This window comes from Halichoerus grypus, chromosome 4 (assembly GCF_964656455.1).
Source record: "Halichoerus grypus chromosome 4, mHalGry1.hap1.1, whole genome shotgun sequence".
In the NCBI taxonomy this organism is placed as follows: domain Eukaryota; kingdom Metazoa; phylum Chordata; class Mammalia; order Carnivora; family Phocidae; genus Halichoerus; species Halichoerus grypus.
Window position 1 is genome coordinate 75713853 of NC_135715.1, and position 27307 is coordinate 75741159.

General features: G+C 38.9%; 1 protein-coding gene across 4 annotated transcripts in view; it reads left to right on the forward strand.

Moving 5' to 3' along the window:
• Positions 1 to 27307, forward strand: part of MIPEP (mitochondrial intermediate peptidase) — a 196048-nt gene that overhangs the window by 15320 nt on the left and 153421 nt on the right. For 3 of the 4 annotated variants that reach the window (XM_036117268.2, XM_036117267.2, XM_078070559.1), the window contains exons 5-10: positions 767 to 830; positions 5275 to 5457; positions 5998 to 6154; positions 11167 to 11215; positions 12811 to 12871; positions 15841 to 15893. In XM_036117268.2, the coding sequence (XP_035973161.2) occupies positions 767 to 830; positions 5275 to 5457; positions 5998 to 6154; positions 11167 to 11215; positions 12811 to 12871; positions 15841 to 15893 (567 nt within the window). The remainder of the gene's footprint in view (positions 1 to 766; positions 831 to 5274; positions 5458 to 5997; positions 6155 to 11166; positions 11216 to 12810; positions 12872 to 15840; positions 15894 to 27307) is intronic. The other variant, XM_078070558.1, reaches the window with a different exon arrangement.

Consider the following 27307-nt stretch of genomic DNA (forward strand, 5'->3'; position numbering starts at 1 on the left):
ATGGTGAACTAGTACTAATTCTGGAAATGGTGAGGAACTTTCCCTCACAAATCTTAAGCAAATTTAGCACAAGATGGATGGAAGCTGATAAGTAAGGAACCTGCTTGATGGTCTCTCTTTAAACTCCCCCACTTTATTTGTATCCCTGTTAGGAAATTTATTATATCTTTAACCTTGTATTCATTCATTCAGAAAGTATTTGTCCCCTTGTGGGACCATGCCTTATGAAACAAGCAGCTTAGAGTATACTTCTGTTAAATATACATGCTAGATATAAATATATTATAGTTGTATGTATACAGCTTACCAAGTTGCAATTGGGCAGCATGTATGTGTCCCCCAAGTATTTATTTGGTGGGTTGCCTAAAGTATGTGGCAAACATTTTTTGAAGGAAAGACAGTGGACAATTGAAAAGATGTCCCTCTCTTCTAGGAAAAAAGCAGCAGATAAATTTGACCTCATTGGAGTAATCGCCATTCCTTTTGTTCAATTTAAGGCTTATTGTACAGTTAGCATGATGTATATGATACCAAATCATCCATAGGAGAGCTTAAAATAAGCCCAGTCAGTCAGCTGGATGTTTTGCCTTATTTCTAAGATGTAAAGTTCCTGGTTTTAAACAAGGTGTGTGTGTGTGTGTGTGTGTGTGTGTGTACGTTTGGCTTTTGGGGAGTACAGTTGAAAAAGTCCAATTTATTTAACAAGAAAGTGATTTTGTTAATAATTATTATTACCCATTATAACCTGGGTTCGTTTTGTTTATAGGCGAGTGGCTGAACTGTTTATGTTTGATTTTGAAATCAGCGGAATCCATCTAGACAAAGAAAAGGTGAATCTTTCCTGTTTTTTCCTGCTCATTTTACTAATATTTAGTGGGTTTCTTTATTGCTACAGTCCTTGTACATTGCTTAAATTTGCATATCATACAAACTTTAGGTTGTGTTATGAAATTCTTCTATCATATTTGAATATAGTGCTCTCTGGAAGTTTGTCTATTACCCAGGAAAACTCAGAATTAGGAAATAACTTGAGACCATTGGGGTGTTTCAGACGTCGTGGCATCCTAGATGGGTGATATCAGGAAGGAGAGGCAAGTGAATAGGAAAGCTGAGAATTTTGAAGATTGAGGTCTGGAAGTGGAGGTACCGGGAATATCACTGAGACCTTTACATAAGTGTACTTATTCGTATTCTACATGTCTTTGACAGATCCACATGGTTTGTTCTGGAAGCAGGAGACAGGGTCTACCCTGGGATAGGAGGGACCGTAGACATTGTTCAGACCCCTCCTTTCACAGATATGGAAATAGAACAAAGTGATTAGTTCAAGATCCCTTCCTCAGTGTCCAGAATGTCTAACTCTGGCCACTTCTCGTTCTAGAACACAACATCCTATGAAACTGAATCCCTCATTTCTATATTACGCTCAGGGCTGGGAGAATGGGGGTGACTTGACCACCACTGAAAGATCCGCCTGCTCCATAGTTATCTCCCCTACTTGCCTGCAGTCTATTATGGTTATGCTTTTTTATTTTTTATTTTTTTAGGTATGTTTCTCCTAATAAATAGAACATAAAGCCACTTACCTATTAATAGAGATTAGTTTATCAGAGTATGTTGGAAAGTAGAGGTCAGGGTCTCGGGGGTATTATCTATCTGCAATAGATAATATCATTTTGCTTCATCCTGGGTTTGAGTAATGCTGGGGCCGCTTGCACACCGGTGTGTTTATGTGGTTCTGAGGGCTCAGCACGAGACCCCTGACCTAACCCTGCGCTACACAGGCTGCCAGCAGTCCCCAAGGCTAATAGGCTCTACTGTACATTTATGTTGTTTAAAATGGACACATTGGCCCCTCTTCAAGCCAGTTCTTTATTACTGCTTCTCTGTATAATGAATCCACTAGTCTCTGAGTCACTCAAATAAAAATTAGAGGTCAGTTCACATTTTTTATTTCCCATACTTCCATGTCTTAATTAGTGACAAAGTCCTCGGATTGTTTCTGTAGAACTGCTACATCTGTCTGCATCCCCAGAACAGCTAGCCTTCAACCTTATCACCATATACCTGGGCTGTCCGAAAGGTCTTTGTCTTCTTGACACTCAATATAATTAATAGTGATTAAGCATTTGCTATTTGAAGCATGTGTTTCTCATCAGATCTTTATAACGGCTTTGAGGCTGTTTGAGTATTATTATCATTTCTGTTTCGTAGATGAGGAACTGAGGCACCTAGAATTTATGTGATCTACCCAAGGTCACAGAGTTAGTAGGTGGAGGAGGCTTGGACTCCAGAGCCTGCTCAGCTATCTCTGCCCAGGTTTTCTGCTGCTCAGTCTCACCTGTCTGTGAACACTGCCGTGATTTCCTTAAAATATTGATTTGATCATTACTGTCCTGCCCAGAACCTCTCAGTCACTTTCCATTGCCAATAGCAGCTAATATGTAACAAAGAACATGCATGGCAGTTCTCTTCCAGCCCTCCCTATGCTCCCCTGTAACTCATTACACTGTGCCTCTCGTATGTGGCCCCGGTCCTCCTCCTCCTCCTGCCCGTCTGCTCACCAGGCCTGCCTGCCTCAAACCCCTGCTAAGGCCTCATCATCAGACCACTGTGTCTGTGAAGCTTTTATCCCCCAGGTGGAATTTTGTATTCATCTGAATTCCCATTTGACTTCTTTTATGCATATTGCATTTATCTTTAAGTGCCTGTTATTGAAGCTGTTCCTACTGCATTACTTATCTAAATTAGAGGCTTCTCAAGGACCAAGAATGCTGGTCATGTTTTTTCCAGTTTTGGCCTCAGCAAATACCAAATGACTGTATGACGAATCGTAATAATGCTAGCTAATACTAATCAAGTTTGATATTCAGAAAGAAGATAGTGGAGAATAGTTGCTACAAGACTTGCTAGGAGAGAATCTAGGTGAATAGTCTTGTTATTTTATGTAATCCTCAGGAAAGATGTTTTTGAAACTTTACTCAAAAGTATTATGTGTCAAGTCAAGGTCTGTTTCACCAGCATTGAACCTGCTGCTTTTACTTCTCGAGTGTTCTTAAGGATAGCTGCCTTTCCTGGCAAGTAACTCCCTGGAGCCCACGGACATTAAAGATGCAAGTAAAGGGCGCCTGGGTGGCTCAGTTGGTTAAGCGACTGCCTTCGGCTCAGGTCATGATCCTGGAGTCCGGGGATTGAGTCCCACATCAGGCTCCCTGCTCAGCAGGGAGTCTGCTTCTCCCTCTGACCCTCCTCCCTCTCATGCTCTCTGTCTCTCATTCTCTCTCTCGCAAATAAATAAAATCTTAAAAAAAAAAAAAAATTAAAAAAAGATGCAAGTAAAGTAAACCTCCTGAACTCCTCTCTCATAACTTCTGTGTCTGTTCTCCAAGGGGCTCCACTAGGACAGGATAAAAGGAGACATGTTACCCTTTTTAAAAGAGAGATCTTGAAAGAAACCCACCAACATAATGGGTACAAATTATATAGGCCTGTATATTCTTTCTGTATTCTTCCCAGGTAATTTTTTATTTAATTTTTAAGGTCTCATATGAGTATAACTTAAAAGTTTAAAATGAATGGAAGTATATGTTTTTTAGCAATCTTTTGATAAATAACACAACAATTTCATAGAATTCTTAAGAGTTCAGAGTACTGCATCTTTATCTCAGAGTGATGAAATGCTATGTGCCTAGGAAATTGATGAAGGCAGGAAGTAAACCCAGTTTTTAATTTTCTGGGGATTTTAACAGGTGATAAATTCTTTGAAATAATTGTATCACTTTTTTTTTTCCAGAGTAAAGGCTTTGGGGAATATTTTTGGAACTATAGTATAATTTCGAGATCTTTTACCTTTTTAGTTATTCCACTGATTACCATTAGGTGGCGATAAATGGCCATAGTAGAAACAAAATAGGTGACGAGAAATCTGGGTTATAGAGACATTGGAGTATCTGAAAACTAATTTTTCCCATGAAGTTTGAATTCTCTATATTGTAAATTTTTTTAAGTAGGCTCCACACCCAGGATGGAGCCCAATGTGGGGCTTGAACTCGCAACCCTGAGATCAAGATCTGAGTAGAAATCAAGAGTCAGAGGCTTAACCCACTGAGCCACCCAGGCTCCCCTATATTGTAAAGTTTTTGTTTGCTAATATATACTTAATTTTTTCCTAACATCTTATCAAGTGTACATTCGCATCTTAAATATCTTTTAAAAAGTATTAGTGCTGCTTAATCATTTTTTAGGGTCATAGTACAATTTAGAATGTGTTGACAGCTAGTGATCCCCATCCCAGAAAGATGTGCATCTCATTTCACCTGAAGCCCATCATGAGCACAGGTCCAGATTCCCATCTACTTTTCTAGTAACAATAACTGCAAATTCACCCTTGTCCTCCAGTAAACCGGACTGATGACATGGACTAGTTTATGTTTTCTCCAAAACATTTGTGGCGCCCCCTTTGATAATACACGTTTTCTCAGGCGATTATATGTCCTAAAGGTGTGACTGCCAGAAAAAACCCCCGTGGGTGTCCCAGCCACATCATCGTCAGTGAGTCAGCGGGCTGACGGGTGCCAGGCGCGGCAGCCTGCTGGAGGACGCAGCCCTGCCCTGTGGGCTCCGTCTGGCTCTGCTCCCCACTCCACTGCTGTCCTTCTGTCGCTGCTCAAGTGTCTGTAGCCTCAGAACTGCTACAGGGCAGCCCCCCCTTTATGTTCACTACACTCTTGTGAAGACCTGCAGAAATTCCATTGCTTTCCCTCTACCTTTTGGTCTCATCTTTTAGGACCCAGTATATTGTCAGATTTGCCCTTCAACTTGTTCTCTTTAGTCTACAAATACTTATAAGTATCATATTGACTAGATTCAACTACCTACTATTCTCCGGTTCACTTAACTAAGAGGTTATCTTTGGGGATAGGGAAGGATTCTGTACTTCCCAATATTGTTAATTTCAGAGATTAGTTATATAACCTAGGCATAAAATAGAACTCTAGAATTTACTTAAATCTTAAAGCATAGAGACACTATACAAACTGTTAGGGTATTAAATATCTATCAAAAGTAGAATTAACATACTTCTTAGAGTAAATTATTATGTATTTATGGCATAAACAATATGCTCAATGTTCATTTTATTTAACATATTTAGTATCTCATTCAATTAATTTAACCATATATGTTGCTTTACCATCCTTATAGATGGTCTATTAAATCAGTTGTGAACTATTACTTTCAATGCCTTTAAATAACTTTTACTCCCTCCGCATCTAGCGTAAAAGAGCAGTGGACCTGAATGTGAAAATCTTGGACTTGAGTAATATATTTCTTATGGGAACTAACTTTCCCAACAAGATTGAGAAGCATCTCTTACCAGAACACATTCACCCTAACTTTGTAGTAACTGGAAATCATGTCATAATTGATGGTCTACATGCAGAAGCTCCAGATGACTTGGTATGTGCATTCCACTCTCTTCATAGTTTAGCTCCCGCCTGAGTGTTGCTACTGTTTTAACCCAAAATTCAGTGGTAATGTAATCATACCTTTAAAAATACTTGAGGATTACTAAGCCCTAAAATTGGACTGTGGGCTTATTAATTCCATACATGCTTTGAATGATGAAAATGGTTTAATCATTCATATCTCATCAAGAACTCCTCATTTTTAAAGTATGATAAATAGCAATTGACATTTGAGACTACTCAGATTCTTAATGCCTGTAGTCTTCACCTGGTTAAAGGTGCTTTATAACACATGCATTGGGTAAAAGATTGTTCCACCATACCCCACAACAGAGAACTCCAGTCAAGAATGTGTTTGTATCCCATACTAGTTTATGAATCTAAAAGCTTTATTCACCCTGTATAAACCCTTATTTTATTTTTAAAGCAATGATCACCTGTAGAATAGAGAAGTGAGAGCCTGCATTGTCATTGCATGGGCCTTTGTGTCATGGTACTTATTATACCTTCTAACATTTCATTTTAAATACAGGTTCGAGAAGCTGCTTATAAAATTTTTCTTTATCCCAATGCGAATCAGTTGAAATGTTTGGAAGAATTGCTCAGCAACAGAGACCTTCTGGCAAAGTTAGTGGGGTACTCCACATACTCCCACAGAGCCCTCCAAGGCACAATAGCCAAAAATCCAGGTAAGCTTGTTCACCCAACTTTTCAGAACAAACTAGGATTTTTGTGAAACTGAACTTCTGATTTTAAATAGCTATAAATCAGTGTTCTCTTTTTAATATACCAGAGATCCATTTATTGCGATTTTCTACATCATTTCATAGAACTGACTTCTAAATAGAGCCAATAGTTTGGAATATATTCTCTCCAACCAAGGTAATTTATTTTTTGTGCATGTTTAGAGTTAAGTCATACTTAAGTTTTCACTGATGCTAATTTCAGTTGTTTTCATTTTAACTCAGCTAGTTTCTGTGGTCAACCTAGCCAGATTGGTTAGAATTAGTGTGAAAGAGGAGGAAAGATCAAAAAATCTGTTGAAGACAGGGTTGAATATAGGCTCGGGCTATAAAAGCACGTAGTTCTATAAACCTCCTTTTTAGAGAGAAGAGTGTTGGATGGGAGGGTTTGTGTTAAGTGGGGAAAAAGCATCCTGGGGTTTATTAGAGTCTTGCCTTGTGCTCTGTTGAGTTCTTTATGATTTAGAATGTATAAAAGAAAGCGTTACACAATAGTAATAATGTAAGTGTGTATAGTAAGTTTTTTCAAAGGCATATTAAATTCCCGTCATAGTTCAGACACTGAGTCAGGAGTAGGGTAGTTGCAATGGTAGAACTGTTCAGATTCAAGATCTCTTTTAGAGGTCGAATCTATGAGACTTGGTGATGGGTCGAGAAGGAGTAGGAGACGACATGTTGGGTACCCATGGTTTCTGATTGTGCATGTGGGTGGACGTGCCATTCACGGATAGAGGGAACACTAGAAATGAACTCTGTCTAGGAGGAAGACCACATTGTTAATTCTGTTCTGTCATTATTCCTTCCTTGTGTATCCCTTCTCTCTCTAGTATGTTCCTATCTTCTCCAAAGTGTTCTTAAAAAATGGCCATTTCTTTTGTAAATGGCTATTCCCTTGAGCTGTCAAGGCTCTCTGTGAAACCATAGGCACAGCACACTCATTCCTTTGCTCATGTTGTTCCCTGTATGGGGCACAGCTCCCCTCTCCCAATCTGTGTGCTGAAATCCTATAGATTTTCAGTGCTCAGCTCAAAACCTACCTCTTTCACAAAGCCTCTCCACTTTCCACTTCCCTTAGACACCCTTGTCTCTGAACCCCTTCAGTGCGTACAATTTGTTTCACCATATTTAACTCCTAAATGGATCTTATGTCATTTTGTGTGTTTTTCTGTGGTCATTGTTGTCATCACGTTGTTACAATAATTTATTATTATTATTATTATATGTACAGTTGATCCTTGAATTATGAGGGGATGCTGATACCCCCCCAACTGGCACAATCGAAAGTTGACATGTAACTTTTGACTCCCCCAAAACTTAACTATTAATAGCCCACTGTTGACGGGAAGCCTTACTAATAACAAATGGTTGATTAACCTGTATTTGATATGTTCTATGTATTATATGCTGTGTTCTTACAATAAACCAGAGAAAAAACATTATTAAGAAAAACATAAGAGAAAACTCATTTATAGTACCGTACCATATTTGTCGAAAAATATCCTTGTATAAGTGGACTGCACAGTTCAAACCCGTGTTGTTCAAGGGTTAACTATAATAATAGTAAGATGCTTACTCTGGGCCATTATTTCATTTAATTTCTGTGCAGCTGTGTGAGGTAGATGTTTGTATTCACCTCATAGCATAGAAACCCAAGGTTAGTTATAGTGCTAAAAAGTGGCAGGGCTGAAACTTAAACCCGGGCTCTAAATTTATGGTCTTTATAAGCTGTTTGAGACTAAACAGATGATGTAAAAGACATCATCTTCATTCATTGTTTTCATCCATTGATTCAGCAAATAGTTACTGAGTGCCCACTATATGTCAGATATGATCCTAGGACCTAGAAATAAATCAGTATGTAAAACAGATGGAAATGCCTGCTCTTGTGCAGTTTATATTTCTATAAGGGAGATAAGAACAAAATACATAGGTAAGGAACACAGTAGGTTAATAGTTAATGCAAGATGTGGAGAAAACTGAATGGGGAAGGGGATAAGGAACGTGAACGTGTGGTGGTGGTGTTGGATTTTAAACTGAGTTGCCAGGGAGGGGCTCGCTGAGGATGCGGGGCATGTGAGTGTAGATTTGAAGGAGGTGCAGGAATAAGCCTATGGCTCACTAGGGGGAGAAAGTTCCAGATGGACGCACAGCGAGTGCAGAGGTCCCTAGGGTAGCTTGACACGTTTGAGGAAAAGCAAAATGGGCAAAGCGGTGAGTGGAGTGAGTGAGGGGAGTAGTAAGAGGTGGAGGCAGACAAAGGAGGGGCTGTGTTCAGCAGGGCTTTTCCTCCAGTCATTGGGGGGTTTTGAGCAGAGAAATAAGGTGATCTGACTTAAATTTTGCTGTCAGGTCATATGCTGCTGACACTGAGATGGACTGCAGAGAGGCAGGACTGGAGGAGAGGCCATGTGGAAGCTGTTTTGCAGTAATCATGATGAGAAGGATGGCAGCTTGACCAAAATGGTAGCAGTGGAGGGTTTTGCAATGTGTCCGATTCTGGATATGTAGCATTTTGAAGGGGAACCAAGGTTTTTAACCTGATTAACTGAAGAGACATAGTGAGTTACTGCTAACTAAGATAGGGAGGACTGGAAGCTTGGTTTGGTTCAAGTTAAGTTGAGATGCCAGTTGGTGTTCACATGGTGATGTTGAGTAGGCAGTTAGATGTGTATATGTGGAAATGAGGAGAGTGCTGAGCCAGAGATATAAATCTGGGTCTTTATTTATTTATTTAAAGATTTATTTATTTTAGAGAGAGAGCGTGTGTGAGTGAGGGAAGCACAGGGGGAGGGAGAGAATCTTAAGCAGACTCCCCACCGAGCACAGAGCCTAACATGGGGCTCAGTCTCATGATCCTGAGATCATGACCTGAACCAAAATCAAGAGTTAGACGCTTAACAAACTGAGCCACCCAGTTGCCTTTGTGTCTTTGTTTAAATTCATGAGATTGTATGAGATCTCCAACGGAGTGAGTGCGTCTAAAGAACAGAAGTCTAGGAAGTGAGTTCTGGGACCCTGCAAGTTTAGAAGATCAGAGATATGAGGGAAAACCAGGAATAGCCACCAAGAAGGAGGAGCATGAGTGAGAGAGGAGAAAAATGAACAGAGTGGGTGGTCCTGGAAGCCACGTGAAGTGTCTTGAGAGAGTGATTAGCTGACTCAAATGCTGAGGGCAGGTGCAATCTGAAGAAGGTTGAGGATTGACCACTGAGGTGAGCAGTGTGGACTGGAGGTCCCTGGTCCTGTAGCAGCTAATGCCAGATTTCATCACCAGTGAATCCATTGCTCAGTAGGTGATTAGTGTGGTCATAGTTTGGAGTTAGGCTGTTGTGTACAGTCACATAGGCTGTGACTTGTGTCCTTAAGGAATTTAAAATTTAGTTGGGGAGATCAGTTATATAAAGATAAGTAATTATATAGGTCATTGTCTTCTCAGTGCCAAATGAGTGGTACGTATAGACAACACAATACTGTAGGATTTTAGGAGTTCAGGAAGTTTGTCAGATGCATGTGTGCTTGCTTGTGCATGTGTAAATTAGGTAAATGGCATGTGTGCTTGTTGAGGGTTTCATGAGGGAAGTGAAGCTGGAAATCGGAGGTGAGGGAATGGTGAGCTTTCAGCAGAGAGAAGGAAGAAGGTAGGATATAAACAAGGGTTAAGGTGGGCATTCATGTGACAGGTGAATTAGGAAATAATTTTCCAGTGAGGCATTTATTGATTTTCAGGGGCTTTCAGACTCATTCTTTGTAACATGACAATTTGTCAGGTAGGTTAATTGAGGTAGATTTTTCACGTGTAAGATAGCTAGAAAAACAAAAATGGGTGAAAGTGAGTAAAAAATGTTTAGAAATAAAAAGCATGCACAGATGTACTTGAAAATACTTCTCTATGGCAGTTGATATGATATCCTGAAATAAGATTTCATTTTTAATGAAATAATGGTTTTTCTCAAAGGCCTAATACCATTTAATATGGTACATGAGGCAGTGTTTTCAGGATTACTGTATACAAGGCTTGTTAAGGATCCACAGTGGCAGGAGACCCCATGGCTTCTTGGTTTAGATTAACCTCCATTCTTTTCTCAGGCTTTTATTTTACTCAGAAGATAACTTAAATTGGAGATGGCAGGAAACTTAAAACCATATACAAGATCATCTGGAAAATATAAAAACAGTGTTTGTGGCAAACTCTAAAATACATGTGAAAGCTCCCTATACATAAATCAATGGCAAAAAGTGGTAAATTCAAAAATACACATGAAAAATTCCCTATCATGGGAAATAATGATAGTTGCTCTATGTTGCCTTTATGAGTTTGTAATATATGACGACTATGGCTCAAGTATTTAAGTACTTAAAAAAAATCCTAGCAGAGGTTAAATTTCTAACGTTCTAATTTTGGCATATTTTCTTTTGATATTGATCCTGAATAGATTATTCTCAGCTGTATATAAAAAACAAAAATAGTCCAGAAAAACATTGATTTTTAAAATCTAATTTTCAGTGAATCATGCTTCTAAATTGTACTGATTTTTATGAACAAATCAGAGTCTAGCTATCTTTTTAAAACTCAGGGTAAATTAGAAAGGTCTAAAAAACTTATTTTTTCTCTTACACATATGAGTAGATAGAAACACTTTGAAATTTTGGATTCTTTTTTTTAGCTCCCCATTCATTCCTCATCTGGGGGATAATCGAAGGCTTTGGATTATTACTATTTTGTTTAATATGTTTTTTGATAAATTGATCATCATCATCTGGAAATTTATATTATATTATATTATATTATATTATATTATATTATATTATATTATATTAGCAACCCTGGCACGCTTTGAAAATGAGCACTTTAATGGCATTGTAGTGCATAGATTATGACCATTACATTCTAATTTTAACAGATATGTTCATTTTATTTTATGTAATTAAAGACATTTTCTTTTGGATTTCATTTTTAGAGACTGTCATGCAGTTCCTTGAGAAACTATCAGACAAACTTTCTGAAAGGTTAGTTTTTATTCTACTCTTTAGAGTGTGTATTGTAGTTTTTTTAAAAGGAGACTTGATTTATAAAAATTAGGAGGTGACCTATTAAAAATATAAGTATGGGAATATTGGGTCAGATCTGTGGATTAGTCAGCAAGAGATTGGATTAACTATGAGGGATACTTAAAAAGCACAAAGCTGTCTTCCTAAGGTGACAATCTTGAAAACTTGGGCTGTCCTCTCTGATGAACTAGTTTCATTGTCTTAGGAACCCGTCATTGATGTGTAATTAAAAAATTTTTTCCAAGCCTTTTTGAAACTCTATGTTTTCAACTTGTACCACCAATTTTATAAGAAGTTCATAGTGTTTCTCTTCTTTTGGCCTAAATATAGGTGGCTCCTGGATGTGGTAAATTGATCCATGGTTTGGATCTTAAGAATGATCTGCCTCAACTTTCGTAGTTCTCTGTAGTGAGTCCCTTTGTTGTATTCCTGCCTTTCCATCTTTGATAGTTACTCGTCCTTCACTGGTGTTCTTCTAGTGCTTTGCTGAGTGGCCACACTCCAGCAGCCTTCAGATACCTAGGATTCCAGGAAGAGGCATGTCATGGTTGTCTCATAATGCTGTTGAACATTTCCTTTGTCTTTTTGACTACACCAAAACGTTAAATTTTAGCTCAAATTTCCATTTTCTGTTTTTATAAACTCATGCCTTAGAACCCAGTCCTCTCTGATTTGGACTATATTTATAAATTCTAAACTTTTCTTTTAATCTAGTGAACTATTGTGGCTTTGATTTAATGAAGAGGCAGTGTTAATTATGCAGTTAATTGAGAATTTTCTCTACTTTGCTTTATTAGTTAAGTGGTAGTATTCTTTTTTCCCTTGTTTGTAACTATGGATTATATTTTGAGCAAACATGTCTTCAGGTTTTTACAGTTATATATAGGAGTTAAGTCTAATAGAAACTTCGTATTCTATAGATGTTAAGCACATATTTGATTGTTGTCCAGCTAGAGTTTTTCTCTAGGGGAAAAATTATTAATAGTAATTTTAAATATAATCTCTGTTCATATTTTTTAATAGAAGGAAATTTGTTAGTCTCTTACCTTTTGAATGTATAGCAAAGGGCAGTGATTTAAAGTTTGCTGGTTATAACCTTTACATGTATCTGTAACATTGCTAATTTTTCCAAGCTTTAATACTTTCAAGTCCTGTATCTATTTGCTAGGATATTTTCTAAGGTAGAAACTGTGGTAATTTACTGATGATATATTGCTGTCCTTTCTAACACAGATGAAATTTGGATTAATACTGGTTTACATTTGCACTACAAATTACTTCCAATTTTATCATGAATACTGGAAGGTTACATAAGAAAAAAAAGTTCTTTTTTAAAAAAATTATTTAAATTCAGTTAATTAACATACAGTATGTTATTAGTTTCAGAGGTAGGGTTTAGTGATTGATCAGTTGCATACACCCAATGCTCACTACATCAAGTGCCCTCCTTAATGCCCATCACCCAGTTACTCCATCCCCCCAGAAAACTAGTTCTTTAATAATGTAATTATTAAAATTTTGTCCTAACAATGAATGATGAACCTGTTTTACAGAACTATAAAAGACTTTGAAATGATACGAGGGATGAAAATGAAACTAAATCCTCAAAATTCTGTAAGTGACAATTTTGGAATATTTTTATTATAGTATAAACAGTCTATCAGCTGAAGTCCTTATCTTTTGACTCTAGAACTTTCTTGTGATATGCTAAAAGTGTGTATGGTCTTGTTTCTGCTCCCTGGTCTTGGTTCCGATCCTTGGGTTTGGTGAACAAAATACCGAAATACTTGAAATACTTGAAATACTTGATCCATATATCTGAGTTTGACATTTCCAGGAAATCCAGTATTTTTTTGTTGTTTAGTTGATATAATACTCACGCATGGTCATACGCATATACACGCCTATAAATGTATATTAACAACGTATGTTAATACACATCACGCAAAGGCTGCTTCCATTGTACCGAAAGTGGGCTTCTCAGTTTGAAGCAGCCTTTAAGGAGGCTCAGTGGAGGATTGATCTGGTAGGTGGGAATTTAACCATCAATGTTAACATCGCAGTTTACTTTCTTATTTGCTAAATTATGGAGCTCAATTAAATCGATGTTGACTTCAAAGTATACCCATCTTAACACAGGAGCCCTACATGAGACCCGCTGTATCTCTAACCCTATAATCCTTGTCTCGACAAGCCCTTCAGGTTATTTATTACAACGCCCTCCCCACCCCCATCAGTTAATAAATCTTGTAGATTCTACCTTTCTGAGAACTCTGTGTTCTTGCCTCTCCATGCCTATTGCCACAGCCCTGGTTGAGGTCATTGTTACTTCTCACCCAGATTATAGTCGTAGTTGCCGAACTGGTTTTCTAGCCTTTTGTTCTGGCTCCTGGTTTGGACTGCTTAGCAAAGCGCCTAGTTCAGTGTTAAACATAGGGTAGGTACTCAGCACTTACCTGAAATATGAATGAATGAATGAATGACTTGCCACCAGAGGGATTTTGCCAAAAAGCAGATCTGATCTTGTCACTTTTTTGTTTAAGATTTTTCAATGGCTTGCTGTAATTCTCAGATTTACCTTCCTATTTCTTAGCTTTCCCACCAAGCCTTTCCTAATTTTGCTTCTACCTGCTTCCCTAGCCTTATCTTCTGTTGCCCCTTTAAGTCCAGTTTGTATCCCTAGTTCCCTACTGATAATACCTGTGTGATGCTCTTGTGCTTTTTTTTTTTTTTTTTTTTTTTACCTACTTACTGCTTTGCTTGCCCCTGCTTTCCTTTCTTTTGTTTTTTAATTCTGACTGATATTTATGCGCCAGCAACTATGGTAGGTAGCTTGCCGTCACTCACAAACACCATACACAGGAATGCCTTTCCCTCTTTCTCATCTGGATTCAGTGTGCCCAATCTTCCAAACTCAGCTCCAGCTTTGTCTCCTCCCAACATTTCCTGACCTTCCACTGTGATTTAAATACCCTTCTCATGGGCTCTATTTCACATGGGACAACATCATGCACATGACCTATTGTACTCTGGTTGTGGAGTCAATTGTCTTTCTGCTGCCTAGACCATTATCAGCTCCTTGGTACAGGGATTGGGTCTTACTGGGTTTTGTTTCCCTAGAGCCTGCACTCTCTGGTACGTAGCAGATAGTAAATGGTCATCTGTTGGAGGAAGTGTGTCCCAGGAACTGGACACTTGGGGGCTAGCGTTTCAGGGATGTTGGGAGAAGGAAAGTAAGCCTGTACATGTCTTGCATTGGCTAATTCCATGGTAACAGCGTGATCATGGAATATGAGAAAGAACACCTTGCTCTTCAAGGAGATAATGTCTGAACTGAAAATTTGAAGGATAAATCGAAGGATAGAGCCAGCATTCATGGAGCTCTTACTCAGTGCCAGGGATTCTGTTAGTAGTTGAAGTGCATTAAGAAATGCTGTTACTGAGGCACTACTGTGTAGCCGACAGCGTTCGGGCTGTCAGGACGTAATAGGAAAAATGCGAACAAAGTTCCTGTCCTCAAGAAGCTTACATTCTAGGGGAGGAATACGGATAGTAAATACATGAAATAAATATGTGCTGTGTTGTATTGTGATAAGGGCAACAGGGGAGAATAATGCAGAGAAAAGGGGATGGTGGTTGCTGTTCTCTAGGGACTGGTCAGAGAGGACTTCTTATGTGAGAAGACCCTTGAGCAGAGACTTGGAAGAGACGAGGCAGTGCCCCGCAGCAGTAATGCAGGGCAGACCCTTCTGCACAGAGAGAGCAGCTGCCCCCTGTGGTCAAGGAACAGTGAGGAGACCAGTGTGGCCAGAGTGGAGCAAGGGAGGGCAAGAGCGGCAGGAGGTGGGCTCAGGGTACAGAGGGGTGGGATCCGGTCGTGTAGAAGGAAAACGGGAAAGCATTGGCAAGCAGAAAGAACTTTTCCACATTGTACAATAGTGTGGATTGCACACTTGAGCCCAGGCATTCTGACTTCACGGCCTGGGCTGTTAGTCACTTGTGTCACCTGGACAGTTTGTGGGGAGGAGGATCATTCAGGGATTCAAGCTTTTCTTCCCTTCAGTATTCTGTACCAGCTGTCAAAACCAACTATTGTGACAGTGCTTCTTTATGACATATTTTCTTTGCCAAGATTAGAGCTAATTCTCCCTTCGTTACACTTGAAATTGTTGCTTTCATTTTGGGGATCCACCCTAAGCTTCCTGCTTAGATTTAGAAAGAACTCTAATCTTACCTTTAGGACCCTAATCTTACCTGCAGTATATTTTATGGATTGATACATGGGTTGCATTTTGGGAAAAATTTCAACATGGCTGATTTAATCTATTAATGTTGACTTTTATGTTTACATTTTACATTATTTACCTTTTCCCCAAATTCTGGGATTATGTTTTATTTATACCTCTGTACTCATTGATTACAGGGAAGTCAAAATAAAGAGGTGGGCATTTCATGAATTTTTAGGGTTTTTATAACACTTCTCTGATATTATAACAGGTTTACATTTTATAAGCTGGGTAAATTTTTGATAAAAATTGTGAAGTAGTCAATAACTCTCATAGCAATGAATTTTTCCATTGTAGGAATTAATGCCTTGGGATCCCCCCTACTACAGTGGTGTGATTCGTGCAGAAAGGTAAGTATTTTTGGAGAAATCCTCATCTATGAGAGGGAAGAAAGAAACTAATATTCATTGAGCACCTTGCACATTAATTATGCAACTACTGTCTTCACTCAGTTGCCCACATCATAAGCCTGTACGCTCTCAAGTCCAGGCCTTGTGCTGGCACGGTCTGCGTTTACCCCCATGTTTTTGATCTGGATTAAACCTGTGCTCTCAGTCATAGGATCATGCTCTACTGCTCCCCCAGAGCCTGTTCTTCTATGGCTCATGCCATTTCCTTGTTTAAAACTTTTCAATATCTCCCTGTGGGGTCTGGAATCTGGCTTCTCCCTGTGTGTGGCTTCTAGGTTCCCTTACTAGACTGAGCATTTTGGGGGCTGGGACTTTGCTAGAACCCCGGTTGTTTCTTGTTTCTGGCCCAGGCTGGGTGCTCAGCAAATATATGTTGAACCAGTGAAGGAATAACGTAGTCCTTGGGATGGGGCTCTGTGATTTTCTTGTTTCCTCATTTTTATTTGAACATATTGTGGACACTTTCTTGGCACATCTGGAAGGATATATGTGGAATAAAGATTTAGGACAGCTTGATGTGAATACTCCTCTAGCCTCCGTGTTCTCCTGTGTTTATTATATTATGACAAACTAGTAGGTATGCTCTTTTCCCTAAATATGCCCTATTTCTGTCATTTTTATAGTTGCACGTAAACCCAAAAAATACAGAGGCCTGTTCAAAGTGAACACGTTTAGAAATGTTGATGTCCCAAGCAACTTTACATACACAAAAGGAATTAAAAAAACAAAACTCCAAATCCTACCCTTCAACAGATTTTTAACATTTTTCTCTTATACTTCCTTTTTGAGCTCCTCAGCTTTAACCCAGAGAGTTAAGATTGATTTAGGTAATGAAAGAAAATAAAAGCTTTGTGCCTTTTTCTTCATTAAAGCATGTTGGCTTTATATCATGATAATAATATGCTTATTTGGTTGGTATTTAACTTTAAAGTCTTTTTGTTACTATGCATTATTCGGGCATCAAATGAAGGGTAATAAATACCTCACTAAAATTAGACTTTTTGTTTATTTTAATGATTTTTTTTTATATTTGTCACAAAAGCAGAAAACAGTAACTTTTGGTGTTCTTTTCTGCACCGCTGGGGGAGGTACCCTGAGATCAGTTAGTGTGTTAAGGAGCTTACCCACTTAATATTCATTCATTTTCCTCTCTGTGGCTTCTCTGTGACATCTCTGTTCCTTAGACTACTCTTACTCACAAAGCATATTGTCTCATAATACTTTGTCAGCTACTGTTTTTTATACATATATCCCAAATTCAGCATGAGCCACCTTTTCTATGGAAGCACATAAACTGTTACTCAAAATCTGTAATCATTTGATTACGATAAACAGTGAGTACTTAGAATATATTATAGCTTAATATAATTATTTCACAAATACGTTTTATGGCTGCAGAACTTCGGACTTTGCTCCCTATCTTTACATAAAACAATACAGTTTCCCTTTTCAAATTTTTTCAAAGAAAGATTTGGCTTGGTTGGTTGGCCAACCAAGATCTAGCATAAAGGAACACTAGAATTTTTTTTATCAATGCCTTTCATATAAAAAAAGGTTTTAAAAATTTTTTTGACATTGGAAAGTAATGTAAAATAGAGGTATTTGTTTCTTTCTGATTTTTGCTACTGTGATTTTTATGTGGTATTCCTCTGTTTCATGTCGCCCACCCCTGATTATTTTAATGAATGCCTTAGCCTTATATTTAAGTGATATTTTTGTCATTTAGCTTTATTCTGTAAGTGTAGGATGCCCAAATGGTGGTTCTATGGAAATGACATATGAATATTTGAAGACTTGGAAAGCTATACTCAGTTGTAAAGTATATGCATTAATTAGGAATATGAGAGAGATCCCTGAGAAGTCTGATAGTAATCTTAAATAAAAGACATTGAATAAAAGATAGTGACTGTCTCTTCTCCATTTCTACCAAAAGTACAATATTGCAAAGTCAGCGTTGCTGACTGACTCTGGAGTCAGTACTTAGAGATCGCTGAGCCCCCAGGTAGGTTGGGAGTTCTCCCCCTGTTAGCCACAGGGACAGGGTCTCACTGTCCACATGGGTCATTGGAGAGAGTGGGAACACCTGAGGCGGCATGGCCGCATGGTCTGGAGCACAATCCCTGAGGTCTGGGCGGCCTGGGTGAGTCCCGGCTCCACCACTAATGAGCTACACACGACCTTTGGAAAGTTACTTGTCCTCTCTAACCTCTCAGCAAAGGTGTCTATAAAATGCGAGTTGTAATAGTCCCTACTTCATAGGTCAGAAATAATGAGTTAATGTTGGTATCATTAGTACTGAAATAATATTATATGGAATCGGCCTTCTCTGGACACTGTTCTAGAGGATGATCTACGCTAACAGATGCTTTTGAAGTGTTCTCTAGATCTTTTGAGGGAGAGGTCACTGTCCCTGAAGACTTCTCTAAGAAAGCACTCATCTAAAGTATAATGAACGTATCGAGTTAGTTGTCGAATGCTCGTCAGAGAAGCTTTTAATGTTGGTGAAAGAACACGGAGACAGGGATGTCCACCTTGCCTGTGCTTCCCAGAGCATTGCTGTGTCCCGGAGGGAGGAAGACTATGTCTGGCTGGCAGGACAGCTCACTTTTGGTCTCTTTCCTCTTCAGGGTCATGGGATAGCTACTGCCTTCAAAATAGAATTAGAGCCGTCATTCGTGGCTTCTAGGATCTGGTCACAGCCCACTTTTCTTTACCAATGAGTACACACACACCCACAGTTATTTGTGGGGTCTGGCCTATCCTTCTGGTCTTTCTTATCACGCCTCTTTATAGTTTTCCTCAACCAGACTAAACTCTCTGCCCCAAGTCAGATCCCTTTCTGTCCTGGGCAGAGTCTGTATCTGTCGGCTGCTAGCGTTCCCCTTGCCTTTCTTTGCTGTCTTACCTGTGAAGTTTTGCCAAGAGTTCACAAAACTTCCAGGTCTGCCACAGCCGCTGTAGTTCCTGTCACCACCATGCTTACAGGCTACATGCGGCACACTTGACCTTCTAACAATGTGTTCTTCTGATGTCTTATGTTAAACATGTCATGTCAACCATACCGTGAAGCTCTTGAGAACAAAGTGTGTCTTGTTTCTTCTATATGAAGTAAAATGTGGCACATACACCCTGGACTCCCAGAAATGAATTGTTTGATAGCCATTGTTCAAGACTGTCTAAACCAATAATTGGAAATCATTATTAAAAGCAATCCGGTGATACATTTTTTTGTAAAGAAGAATATCATATTTTTGTGAATGGCCCTTTTCATCTCTCATATTTATTGAAAGCAGTGTGACCCTCAGGAGGCCTTCAGAATGCTCATTTGTTGACAGAGATTTCTTTCTTTTTTTTTTCTTATGTTATGTTAATCACCATACATTACATCATTAGTTTTTGATGTAGTGTTCCATGATTCATTGTTTGCGTATAACACCCAGTGCTCCATTCAGTACGTGCCCTCTTTAATACCCATCACCAGGCTAACCCATCCCCCTAACCCCCTCCCACCTAGAACCCTCAGTTTGTTTCTCAGAGTCCATAGTCTCTTATGGTTTGTCTCCCCCTCCGATTTCCCCCGCTTCATTTTTCCCTTCCTGCGATCTTTTTCTTCTTTTTTATTTTTATTTTTAACATATAATGTATTATTTGTTTCAGAGGTACAGATCTGTGATTCAACAGTCTTGCCCAATTCACAGCGCTCACCATAGCGCATACCCTCCCCAATGTCACTCAGCCACCCCATCCCTCCCACCCCCCACCACTCCAGCAACCCTCAGTTTGTTTCCTGAGATTAAGAATTCCTCATATCAGTGAGGTCATATGATACATGTCTTTCTCTGAATGACTTACATCACTCAGCATAAAACACTCCAGTTCCATCCACGTCGTTGCAAATGGCAAGATTTCATTCCTTTTGATGGCTGCATAATACTCAATTGTATATATATACCACATCTTCTTTATCCATTCATCTGTTGATGGACATCTTGGCTCTTTCCACGGTTTGGCTATTGTGGACATTGCTGCTATAAACATCGTGGTGCATGTACCCCTTCAGACTGTTTCTTTTGCTGTACAAAAGGTTTTTATCTTGATGAAATCCCAATAGTTCATTTTTGCCCTTGCTTCCCTTGCCTTTGGCGATGTTTCTAGGAAGAAGTTGCTGCGGCTGAGGTTGAAGAGGTTGCTGCCTGTGTTCTCCTTTAGGATTTTGATGGACTCCTGTCTTACATTTAGGTCTTTCAACCATTTGGAGTCTATTTTGTGTGTGGTGTAAGGAAATGGTCCAGTTTCATTCTTCTGCATGTGGCTGTCCAATTTTCGCAACACCATTTGTTGAAGAGACTGTCTTTTTTCCATTGGACATTCTTTCCTGCTTTGTCAAAGATTAGTTGACCATAGAGTTGACCGTCCATTTCTGGGCTCTCTGTTCTGTTCCATTGATCTATGTCTGTTTTTGTACCAGTACCATACTGTCTTGATGATGACAGCTTTGTAATAGAGCTTGAAGTCCGGAACTGTGATGCCACCAGCTTTGCCTTTCTTTTTCAACATTCCTCTGGCTATTCGGGGTCTTTTCTGGTTCCGTACAAATTTTAGGATTATTTGTTCCATTTCTTTGAAAAAAGTGGATGGTATTTTGATGGGGATTGCATTGAATGTGTAGATTGCTCTAGGTAGCATTGACATCCTCACAATATTTGTTCTTCCAATCCATGAGCATGGAACGTTTTTCCATTTCTTTGTGTCTTCCTCAATTTCTTTCATGAGTATTTTATAGTTTTCTGAGTACAGATTCTTTGCCTCTTTGGTTAGATTTATTCCTAGGTATCTTATGGTTTTGGGTGCAATTAATTGTAAATGGGATCGACTCCTTAATTTTTGTTTCTTCTGTCTTGTTGTTGGTGTATAGGAATGGCACTGATTTCTGTGCATTGATTTTATATCCTGCCACTTTACTGAATTCCTGTATGAGTTCTAGCAGTTTTGGGGTGGAGTTTTTTGGGATTTCCACATAAAGTATCATATCATCTGCAAAGAGTGAGAGTTTGACTTCTTCTTTGCTGATTTGGATGCCTTTGATTTCTTTTTGTTGTCTGATTGCTGAGGCTAGGACTTCTAATACTATGTTGAATAGCAGTGGTGATACTGGACATCGCTGCCGTGTTCCTGACCTTAGGGGGAAAGCTCTCAGTTTTTCCCCATTGAGAATGATATTCGCTGTAGGTTTTTCATAGATGGCTTTTATGATATTGAGGTATGTACCCTCTATCCCTATACTCTGAAGAGTTTTGATCAAGAAAGGATGCTGTACTTTGTCAAATGCTTTTTCTGCATCTACTGAGAGGATCATATGGTTCTTGTTCTTTCTTTTGTTAATGTATTGTATCACGTTGATTGATTTGTGGATGTTGAACCAACCTTGCAGTCCAGGGATAAATCCCACTTGCTCGTGGTGAATAATCCTTTTAATGTACTATTGGATCCTATTGCCTAGTATTTTGGTTAGGATTTCTGCATCCATGTTCATCAAGGATATTGGTCTGTAATTCTCCTTTTTCATTTTGGTTTTGGGCTCAAAGTAATGGTGGCCTCATAAAACGAGTTTGGAAGTTTTCCTTCCATTTCTATTTTTTGGAACAGTTTCAGAAGAATAGGTATTAAGTCTTCATTAAATATTTGGTAGAATTCCCCTGGGAAGCCATCTGGCCCTGGGCTTTTGTTTGTTGGGAGATTTTTGATGACTGCTTCAATTTCCTTAGTGGTTATAGGTCTGTTCAGGTTTTCTATTTCTTCCTGTTTCAGTTTTGGTAGTTGATACATCTCTAGGAATGCATCCATTTCTTCCAGATTATCTAATTTGCTGGCATAGAGTTGCTCATAATATGTTCTTATAATTGTTTGTATTTCTTTGGTGTTGGTTGTGATCTCTCCTCTTTCATTCATGATTTTATTTACTTGGGTCATTTCTCTTTTCTTTTTGATAAGTCTGGCCAGGGGTTTATCAATCTTGTTAATTCTTTCAAAGAACCAGCTCCTAGTTTTGTTGATCTGTTCTACTGTTCTTTTGGTTTCTATTTCATTGATTTCTGCTCTGATCTTTATTATTTCTCTTCTCCTGCTGGGTTTAGACTTTATTTGCTGTTCTTTCTCCAGCTCCTTTAGGTGTAGGGTTAGGCTGTGTACTTGAGACCTTTCTTGTTTCTTGAGAAAGGCTTGTATTGCTATATACTTTCCTCTTAGGACTGCCTTTGCTGTATCCCAAAGATTTTGAACAGTTGTGTTTTCATTTTCATTGGTTTCCATGAATTTTTTAAATTCTTCTTTCATTTTCTGGTTGACCCATTATTCTTTAGTAATGTTCTTTAGCCTCCATGTATTTGAGTTCTTTCCAACTTTCCTCTTGTGATTGAGTTCTAGTTTCAAAGCATTGTGGTCAGAAAATATGCAGGGAACGATCCCAATCGTTTGGTACCGGTTGAGACCTGATTTGTGACCTAGGATGTGATCTATTCTGGAGAATGTTCCATGGGCACTAGAGAAGAATGTGTATTCTGTTGCTTTGGGATGCAATGTTCTGAATATATCTGTGAAGTCCATTTGGTCCAGTGTGTCATTTAAAGTCTTTATTTCCTTGTTGATCTTTTGCTTAGATGATCTGTCCATTTCAGTGAGGGGGCTGTTAAAGTCCCCCACCATTATGGTATTGTTGTCAATGTGTTTCTTTGCTTTTGTTATTAATTGTCTTATATAATTGGCTGCTCCCATGTTAGGGGCATAGATATTTACAGTTGTTAGATCTTCTTGTTGGAGAGAACCTTTAAGTAGGATATAGTGTCCCTCCTCATCTCTTATTACAGTCTTTGGCTTAAAATCTAATTTGTCTGACATAAGGATTGCCACCCAGCTTTCTTTTGATGTTCATTAGCATGGTAAATGGTTTTCCACCCCCTCACTTTCAATCTGGGTGTGTCTTTGGGTCTAAAATGAGTCTCTTGCAGACAGCATATTGATGGGTCTTATTTTTTTTATCCAATCTGATAGCCTGTGTCTTTTGATTGGGGCATTTAGCCCATTTACATTCAGGGTAACTATTGAAAGATACGAATTTAGTGCCATTGTATTGCCTGTAAGGTGACTCTTACTGTATATTGTCTGTGTTCCTTTCTGGTCTATGTTGCTTTTAGGCTCTCTCTTTGCTTCTAAGGACCCCTTTCAATATTTCTTGTAGGGCTGGTTTTGTGTTTGCAAATTCCTTTAGTTTTTGTTTGTCCTGGAAGCTTTTTATCTCTCCTTCTATTTTCAGTGACAGCCTAGCTGGATATAGTAATCTTGGCTGTGTATTTTTCTCATTTAGTGCTCTGAATATATCATGTCAGTGTTTTCTGGCCTGCTAGGTCTCTGTGGATAGGTCTGTTGCCAATCTAATGTTGCTACCACTGTAGGTCACATATCTCTTTTCCCGAGCTGCTTTCAGGATTTTCTCTTTGCCTCTGGGACTCGTAAGTTTTACTATTAGATGTCGGGATGTTGACCTATTTTTATTGATTTTGAGAGGGGTTCTCTGCCTCCTGGATTTTGATGCCTCTTTCCCTCCCCAAATTAGGGAAGTTCTCTGCTATAATTTGCTCCAATATACCTTCTGCCCCTCTCTCTCTTTCTTCTTCTTCTAGGATCCCAATTATTTTAATATTGTTTTGTCTTATGGTATCACTTATCTCTCAAATTCTGCCCTCGTGATCCCATAGTTGTTTATCTCTCTTTTTCTCAGCTTCTTTATTTTCCATAGTTTGGTCTTCTATATCACTAATGCTTTCTTCTGCCTCATTTATCCTAGCAGTTAGTGCCCCCATTTTTGATTGCACCTCATTAATAGCCTTTTTGATTTTGACTTGGTTAGATTTTAGTTCTTTTATTTCTCCAGAAAGGGTTTCTCTAATATCTTCCATGCTTTTTTCAAGCCCAGCTAGTATCTTTAAAATCATCATTCTGAACTCTAGTTCCGACATCTTACTAATGTCCCTATTGATTAGGTCTCTGGCAGTCGGTACGGCCTCTTTTTCTTTTTTTTGAGGTAATTTTTTCCATCTTGTCATTTTGTCCAGAGGAGAATAGATGAATGAGAGAACAAAATCTAACAGGGTAACAACGACCCCCCAAAATATACACTAAACAAATCAGAAGAGACCTGAAACCTGGTGAAAAGAAAGGGAAAGAAAGAAAAAAGAAAAAAAAAAAGAAAAAGATAAAAAAAAAAGAAAAAAACAATATGATCAAATATGATCAGGCTGGTGCATAGATCAGTGCCACACACTAGATTTTGGGCATATTTTGATCTGTTAGAAGAAAGTGCCTCCCAAAATATTAAAGAAAGAAAAACTTATATATGTACAAAAATAAGGGTAAATACGATGAAGGGATGGAATATGTAAAGATATAAAAGACTTTATAAAAGGAATTGATAAGATAAGAAGTTGGTTGAAAAAAGAAAGAAGATTAAAAAAAAAAGGGAAAGAATGTGATCAGGCAGAAGACTAGAACAAAGCCATACACTAGAGATTTAAGGTATATTTTGATCTGTTAGAAGAAACTGTATCCCAAAATTTTAAAGAGAGAACAACTTATATATATATACCAAAAATAAGGTTAACTACTATGAAGGGATAGAATATGACTCTAAAAATGAAAAATAGGAAAGATTTTTGAAAAAGGGATTGGTAAGATACTGGTTGAAAAAAGGAAAAAGAAAAATTCAAAAAAAAAAAAAAGAAAAGAAAAAGACAGTTAAAAAAAAAAACTTTGAAAGACTAAAGAATCATGGGAAAATAGCCATGAATTCTATGTGCAGTATTCCCCTAACGCTGGAGTTCTGCCATTCTCATTGATTGGTAAACTTGGTCTTGGCTGGCTGTTCTTCCTGGTCTTCTGGGGGAGGGGCCTCTTGCCATGGTTCCCAAATGTCTTTGCCGGAGGCGGAATTGCCCCACACTTGCTGGGTCCGGGCTAAGTAATCTGCTCGGGTTTGCTCTCGGGAGCTTTTGTTCCCTGCAAGCTTTCTGTACAGCTTTGGAGGACGAGAGTGAAAATGGAGGCCTCCCAATCTCTGCCCTGGAGGAGCCGAGGACTTGGGGTCCCGCTCCTCAGTCCGCCTCCAGAGAAAAGCAGTTAATCAGTCCCGTCTCCCTGGGTCTGTGGCCGCACTCCGTGCTCACCCGGCCTGTGACCCAGCGTTTCTTTTTTTCTTTATTTTTTTAAATTTTTATTGTTATGTTAATCACCATACATTACATCATTAGTTTTTGATTTAGTGTTCCATGATTGATTGTTTGTGCATAACACCCAGTGGTCCATGCAGAACGTGCCCTCTTTAATACCCATCACTAGGTTAACCCATCCTCCCAGCCCCCCTCCCCTCTAGAACCCTCAGTTTGTTTTTCAGAGTCCATTGTCTCTCATGGTTCATCTTCTCCTCCGACTTCCCCCCCTTCATTCTTCCCCTCCTGCTATCTTCTTTTTTTTTATTCTTAACATATATTGCATTATTTGTTTCAGAGGTACAGATCTGTGATTCCACAGTCTTGCACAATTCACAGCGTTCACCACAGCACATACCCTCCCCAATGTCTATCACCCAGCCACCCCATCCCTCCCACCCCACCCCCCACTCCAGCAACCCTCAGTTTGTTTCCTGAGATTAAGAATTGCTCATATCAGTGAGGTCATATGATACATGTCTTTCTCTGTTTGACTTATTTCGCTCAGCATAACACCCTCCAGTTCCCTCCACGTCGTTGCAAATGGCAAGATCTCATTCCTTTTGATGGCTGCATAATATTCCATTGTAAATATATACCACCTCTTCTTTATCCATTCATCTGTTGATGGACATCTTGGCTCTTTCCACAGTTTGGCTATTGTGGACATTGCTGCTATAAACATTGGGCTGCACGTACCCCTTCGGATCCCTACATTTGTATCATTGGGGTAAATACCCAGTAGTGCAATTCCTGGGTCGTATGGTAGCTCTGTTTTCAACTTTTTGAGGAACCTCCAAACTGTTTTCCAGAGTGGTTGCACCAGCTTACATTCCCACCAACAGTGTAGGAGGGTTCCCCTTTCTCCGCATCCCCGCCAACATCTGTCGTTTCCTGACTTGTTAATTTTAGCCATTCTGACTGGTGTGAGGTGGTATCTCATTGAGGTTTTGATTTGGATTTCCCTGATGCCGAGCGATGTTGAGCACTTTTTCATGTGTCTATTGGTCATTTGGATGTCTTCTTTGGAAAAATGTCTGTTCATGTCTTCTGCCTATTTCTTGATTGGATCATTTGTTCTTTGGGTGTTGAGTTTGATAAGTTCTTTATAGATTTTGGATACTAGCCCTTTATCTGATATGTCATTTGCAAATATCTTCTCCCATTCTGTCGGTCGTCTTTTGGTTTTGTTGACTGTTTCTTTTGCTATGCAAAAGCTTTTTATCTTGATGAAGTCCCAATAGTTCATTTTTGCCCTTGCTTCCCTTGCCTTTGGTGATGTTTCTAGGAAGAAGTTGCTGTGGCTGAGGTCGAAGAGGTTGCTGCCTGTGTTCTCCTTTAGGATTTTGATGGACTCCTGTCTTACATTTAGGTCTTTCAACCATTTGGAGTCTCTTTTTGTGTGTGGTGTAAGGAAATGGTCCAGTTTCATTCTTCTGCATGTGGCTGTCCAATTTTCCCAACACCATTTGTTGAAGAGACTGTTTTTTTTCCATTGGACATTCTTTCCTGCTTTGTCAAAGATTAGTTGACCATAGAGTTGAGGGTCCATTTCTGGGCTCTCTATTCTGTTCCATTGATCTATGTGTCTGTTTTTGTGCCAGTACCATACTGTCTTGATGATGACAACTTTGGAATAGACTGGAAGTCTGGAATTGTGATGCCACCAGCTTTGCTTTTCTTTTTCAACATTCCTCTGGCTATTCGGGGTCTTTTCTGGTTCCATACAAATTTTAGGATTATTTGTTCCATTTCTTTGAAAAAAGTGGATGGTATTTTGATGGGGATTGCATTGAATGTGTAGATTGCTCTAGGTAGCATTGACATCTTCACAATATTTGTTCTTCCAATCCATGAGCATGGAACGTTTTTCCATTTCTTTGTGTCTTCCTCAATTTCTTTCATGAGTATTTTATAGTTTTCTGAGTACAGGTCCTTTGCCTCTTTGGTTAGATTTATTCCTAGATGTCTTATGGTTTTGGGTGCAATTGTAAATGGGATCGACTCCTTAATTTTTGTTTCTTCTGTCTTGTTGTTGGTGTATAGGAATGCCACTGATTTCTGTGCATTGGTTTTATATCCTGCCACTTGACTGAA